Here is a 6,348-nt window from a genome sequence, read left to right as displayed (position 1 = left end):
AAGATCTCCATCTTCAAGATGGGTCAAGGATAAGATAAATAAATATCGTTTAAAGATGCCGCCACCATCCCGCGAAGGATTCGGTTTCATCGTTACAGGCGCCAAATTCGAAAGCGAAATCTGTTGTTTACGACATAAAGAGCGTCAGAAACATATGTAATCCAAGCAAAATTTTACGTTTTAGAAGAAAATATCCTTCACTTTTCACTATGTTATTGACTTATTGATTGATGTCATTTGTAAACTGAGATATGAGGCAACTGATTTCTCTTTGTATTAGTTAAGCTTTTGACGCATTGCCTTCCCACTTTTAAAATTTCAAAGATAAAACCCTTTAAATAAAAAGAGTGGAGTTTTTAAAAAAATCTCCAAATCTCGTTTGACCAGTTCTTTCTCTCATTACGCCATCCTTTTAAATTTGGCTTTGAGTGCTCCGTTTTCGTTTTAAGCAGACTGTTTCGTAAAAGTAGAAGTGTACGGAGGGGGGCTTTATAGATTTAGGTCATCGGCTGAAGAGAGCGGGTTTCTCCAAATGGCCGCGCAAAATACATTACGATTAAACCAACGCGGCTCTATAAGAATATAAAGGATATATTGTTGTCAATTAATGGTAAGCAAACCCGATAACAATAGAATTGTCGCGCTATCGTCGCCGGAGATATTTTGGGGGTTTCCTTCGCCGGTTTTCCCGTCACGCCGGACCCCAATTTTTAAACAATGTTTTTTTATTTTACAATCACGAAATTTCTTTTATGCCACCCTGTTATTATTTGTAGAACGTTTTGATACCTCGTTTAAATCGTAACATTGAAAAATAATTCGTAATTATATGCCAGCATTTTTCCGCGGCTTTTAAAACGGGTTTGTCATTGTCCCACAGATGGCACTGAATAAAGGGGCGTGGTTGGATCGTTTAAAAGTGTACACCTAGAAAAAATAACAATGTTGTTCAGAGTAGAGCTCTCGGTTAGATCGTTAAAGGATGGTAGTAAGAACCTAGTGCTAGATTTTAATTATTAATGAAGTTGCGGAACCGTCTTAGAATTACAAACTAGATCGTAGTTCTTTTCAAACTTTAAAAGGTGTAAACAGATTCTGTATAGGTCCATTATTCATGTTGATGATAAATTCATTATTTTCGTGATCTTAAACAATTAAAGAAGATTAAACTTTTTCGGCGTAGAATACACTTTAGCTTTCTCCTCGTATTTTGCGGAATCTACTTAGCGAAAATCCCTCGGCAAGTCCTCGTTACTGGTACCGAGTTTAGAGCTCTCTTCCCCTTTTATTATTTATTGGGGTCTCACGACTTTGCAAAGAGAAAATATCTAGTCTTTTTTCCATATTGTTAGTAATGAAAAGCATGATGCAAAGTAATCGTTTTCGAGATTTTTGAACGCTGAATCGTGATCGATGCCTAGAAACCACGCGAAACTGATGGAGAACAATGATTTTTCTTTCTGTAATTTCATTCGCTGATTCAAGGATCTCGACACGACAGTGATATCGGGCCAATTTAACTAACGTAATTTGACGGAAATTTATATTTATTACAATTTACCCTTTCATACTCTATAAATAATATCAGATCTGCACACTGTATAATTATAAAACTATTTCCGGCGCGGCATTTAAGATGCCAGAATTTTTACTCTCGGTATCTTTCGAAGAATGTATTTCTTAAGTTGTAAGTTACGAAATCTATCCACCCAAGGCATTTTGCGCCTAGATGAATGTTCCAAAACTTTCCCATTTTTAATAGTAGGGAGTTTAAGGAGCTAGAGGGGCCTTTTTAATTATTATTTTGGAGAAAATGATTTTCAATATATCGTATTTTTGTTCCTTTCCCATCGCAAAGATCTGAACACAGAGCCTCGTGGCTTATGAACTGGGTTAGTTTCGAAACTGAAAGCAAAATTAGCCTCTTTAAAGCGCACCCTTGGCGAAATCATAAACTGGCGCCGTGGTTGAAGTTTTCACTCACGAATTAGAACTAGAAATCTTGACGAAGGATCTAGCTGAGTGTGTAGCAAAATGTATAAAACTATGGTAAAATATCCGCGGGTGAAGTTCCACGATAAAACTTTCAAAAATGTATGTATAAAATGCCAAAATGGCCCCCAAACCTTGGTTTTCAGATAATTTTATACGGCGTATTAATAATGGTTATCCTTGTAAAATAATAGAAGCCGCTATAGTTTCAAAATTATATTTAGGATTTATTTACATTCTTCTTAAAACGTGTCCAAATTTACTAGAATATTAATATAATATAAAAATAATTAAAATAAAATAAAGTAGCTGCACTATAGTTCGTGGCATTCTGGACAAAAATGGCTATGGCATCAATTATCATCAATAATAAATTCACTTTAGCGAATGTATTTGTAATTTTTTACGGAATGTAGCCCAATTCGCCGTGTAAGTCCGTTTGACTCCAACGTCCGTTATTTCGCTTTTTGCGAGAGTTATTGGAAGTTGGCGAATCTACGTTCAACAGTGTCACGTCCGAAGGGAACTTTTGCGGTACCGACTTGGATCTTCTGGATCTGGCCGCCGCCAGCGCGTCCGAATAGTCCGAAGGATACTCCTCGACCCCCGAATCCGACGATTCGTCACTGTTTCCGCCGTCGTACCGGATGTTCCGTTTCTTTTTGCGACTGATTAGTTCCCGAGCCGAGTTGTTGCTGTTGCCGGATCCAACCGGACTTCCGTTTCGTTCCAACAAGTCGTCTTGGCTACCGTACCGTCGTCTTCTGGTCGGACGTCCGGCTGGAAATTCGGTTCGTAGATCGTGGAAGCTCCACGACTGTTGTCGTTTCTTCTTTTTCTTGAGGACGTTCTGTCGATTGCCATCCGGTCTGAGACACACTTCCGTCGTGTCGTACGCCTTGTCCCCCGAACCGCGATAAGCTCTACGAGGTTTGTCCGATTTCATTCGCGATTTAAGCGAGTTCAGCAGTTGCCCCGTTTTCTTCTTAGCCCTGGTGAGGGACCGAACGCTGAATCGTTTGATGGTGGTTAAGAAACCTCTTCGTCTCGGTATGTCTTCCACCGACGACCATCGTATCACTTTGTTCTGCTGGTGGTGTCTCGATTTGGCTAGAGGCAAAGTGGATGATCCTTGGTAGGATTGATCCGAAGTGACACTGACCGTCGACCAGTTCCGGACTTGGTCGCGTCTGTGGTAACTGCGAACCCCGTGAGGTATGTAAGAAGCCCCGCTCTGGGCGTACGTACTGTCCAATACCCTAGATCCTACGTCCTTGACGTAGGGGACCGTAATGGTCACTCTAGAAGTGCCATTGCCCATAATTTCATTGGCCGATTCCAATTCTTTCACTTGGTCCCTTTCTTCTTCGTAGCGGACGTTCGAGTTAATGTACTGCACCCTGGTTTGAGTGCCACTGGACGCGAGTTCTCTGGTCGAAGACGACCGTTTGCTTTCGTCGGGCTGGGAGTAAGATGGAGGTACCCAGATGCCGACATCGGTGCTACGTAAAAATTTCGGATGATTCAATATTTCGTTGGACTCGCTGTCGCTGCTGATATCTTCCCGTTGAGGTTCCCAGCGTTGCCTTTTATACTCCGTTTCTCTCGTCTCTTTGACCATTCTGAACAGACCCGTGTCTCCAATTTTGACCGCGTATTCTCTTTGCGGTTCTACCCTGATGCCAAGCCGGTATTTTTCCGAGTCCGACTCGTCAGACTTTTGAACGTGATGGCCGTTCGAAATCCCATTTCCGTTAAGCATTCGTAAATCGGGTTGAGATCTTCTCACGTGACTCTCTTGATGTTTCACGAAGCGTTTGGGATTGGTTTGCGTTCCTTCCGAATGGTGACCGTTTCTAACTGTATAGTCCGCGTCCGAAAACTCCTGGTCGGAGATGGCTTCCGTTTTGTATTGCTTTGGTAACTCTGTCATGGTAAAGGCGTCCCTTATTTTGGGTGGTGACGGGGTCCTTTTTCTCAACGAACGATGCGCGCCGTTGAATTGAGTGACGTCTCTTCGGTACCGCGATTTCTCTTCGTGTTTTCGGACGCTGTTTTTCGTCAAGTAAGAATTGCGAACGCTGCCCTCTCCTTCGCTGCTGAAGTCGACCGTGTGGCTCATGGTGACCATTTCTCGCGGTTTTCTCGCCGAACTCGACTCTTCGGAAGAGTTCGCGGAAGCCGGGCTGGTGCTCTGCTCGCTCGAGTTTGTCTGGAAAGACTTCTCGTGTTGACCGAATTGGTAGCTGGGCAATGGCCGATTTTCCGAACGTTTTGGCTGCGTGCCCAGGGTCGCGATATGGTTAGAATCTCGGTGGTCTTGGCGCGTTGTTTCATTTCTATAGCTGTTCAAATCCGAATTGTCTCCGCTCAGATCCGGAGACGACGTCACTACGTGTCGGCCGAGGCTTTTGGACCTTCTCTTGGGAGGTTTCGGAGGCGAGTACGACTTTTTATCGTAGAATTTGGACTGTACGAATCGTTTGGATAGTTTCGGTGTTTGGGACATTTTGTCGTTTTCGAAGCGTCTACCCAGAACCGGACTCTCGTGATACGCTCCTCCGTTCTCGCCTCTTCTTTCAATGATCGGACTTTGTTCGTCTCGTCGTCCTAAGACTGGACTAAATTCTTCTCTTCTTAGGGTATGTTCCCTCCTACCCACCACTGGACTTCTCGCGTGGGTCATCTCCCTTCGGTCAGATATGGGACTCATTTCTCGTCTAAGTACCGGACTCGGTTCTCTCATTCTTCGGTTGTTTAAGGGACTGAGTTCCCTTCTGTTCGGTGGCGGACTGGCGTGGTCTCGCTTGAATTCGGCGTAATCCAAAGAACTCTCATCCGGAGCCGGTCTCGGACAAGACCGGGATCTCTTGTATTTTAATTCGTTTCGAGAATGTCCGTTGGTATAATGAGCTCTACTCACTCTATTACTGTCAACCGTCATCCTGCTAGAAGTGGCCTCGGTAGCGGTAGTAATGGACGACGGCGTAATTGTGGACGTTGATAACAAGTCCTCTTCGGAATGCGACGGATCCCTGGACGATTTGAAGGTGTGACTGTGAGATTTCGGACCCGTGAAGTAGCCCAACGTTCCGGTAGGCCCTCGTTCTTCCTTACTGCCTCCGACCATAGACGAGATACTAAGCGCGTCTTCGGCCGTGGAGCACACGAAGGCGTGACACTCGACCGATTTGGGGTTCGCGACCCTCTGCAGAAGACACACGAACAACGGCGGATGCGTTAAGCTCACTAGAAACCGCTGCTTGTTTCCGAGCTGAATGAAGGCGTTCTTATCCAAGACTCCGTCTGAGCAGGCGATCGGGACGAAAGCGGCGCCCATAGACTTCCTCTTCGTCGGTCGCGTGTGGAACCTTACCGCCGCCCACAACACGATATTTTGGACTGGGGTAATGACTTTGGTTATCACCGGCGAGAGTTCCCCGTCTTCGGGATCTTCCTCGATGTCCACCACCACTAACCCGTAATCAGACACGTCCAAGAATTGCGTCAAGGCCAAGGAATGGGTGCTACGTCGGTCTTCGCCCCTTCTTCTGGCGGCCGAATATAACTGCAGCATCGGCCTCTGCAACGTTTGTATTCTGGGCGTCTTAGATCCATTAGAGAAGCCGAGACTTCCTAGATAACGCACCCTGAAGCCATCTTCCAATGAAGCCAGTCCTTGTTTCACAGGCATTTTTTTATTGTTTATTTTTATTTGCTAAATTACGTCAGTTTACACCTGATTGGGGCATCGTCGCGTCGCGAGCTACGGTCGTGGTGGAGCGCGACTCCCTGGGATAAGTCATTCACTTTCGAACACTCTCGCTGTCTTTCGGTAAATGAATCACGTCCCGGCTCCGAGAAAAGTCACTTCCTTCACGGCCTACGCGAGAAAAGGCGCTTCTAAGCGATAACGGGTCCAGCCGCTTGGAGCGCTTTTTCGGCAGTCGCTCGACCTACTTCACTTCGTCGCCTTTGTTTTCCCTTCAACGAAACGAAATAAACGATTACGTTTCCCTTTTCAGGTAGAACTTAGAAAACACCCTTTGGAAATCGTAAGCTATTCTAAAGTTTAAACTATCCCTTTAATAAAATAACTCTCGAGACGAGTTACGCGGTGGTTAGTCGAGGCTTGTTTTCGCTTTGAATAGACGCGACTGAGAACTGGCCAAAAATGAGCGTTTGAGTCTGAGCGACGCCGAAAAGGAAACGCTGGGAGGGTGGGCTTCTTTTGGGTTCGGGGGAAAGGTACTATTACGCGCACCAACCCAATGCCTTCCTCCTCGAAGGACGACCACGAGAGACGCCAGATATATTTTATTTTTTTCTAAATATATGAAAAGCAGTTGGAAGAGT

General features: G+C 45.0%; 1 protein-coding gene across 1 annotated transcript; it reads right to left on the bottom strand.

The window, feature by feature from the left end:
* Window positions 1–2,303: 2,303 nt before the first annotated feature.
* LOC149922280 (uncharacterized) lies at window positions 2,304–5,686 on the bottom strand. Its single transcript, XM_090162275.1, has one exon. It carries the CDS (start codon window positions 5,684–5,686, stop codon window positions 2,396–2,398), a length of 3,291 nt encoding a protein of 1,096 aa, XP_090018401.1. The 3' UTR covers window positions 2,304–2,395.
* Window positions 5,687–6,348: the final 662 nt, after the last annotated feature.

This window comes from Leiobunum rupestre, chromosome 11, assembly GCF_980474605.1.
Source record: "Leiobunum rupestre chromosome 11, qqLeiRupe1.1.hap1, whole genome shotgun sequence".
In the NCBI taxonomy this organism is placed as follows: domain Eukaryota; kingdom Metazoa; phylum Arthropoda; class Arachnida; order Opiliones; family Sclerosomatidae; genus Leiobunum; species Leiobunum rupestre.
Note: the sequence above shows the minus strand (reverse complement) of the source record. Positions and strands in the feature narration are given on the sequence as shown.

Coding starts and splice junctions, on each gene's coding strand:
- LOC149922280 (XM_090162275.1), bottom strand. CDS start 5,686: ATGCCTGTGAAACAAGGACTGGCTTCATTGGAAGATGGCTTCAGGGTG.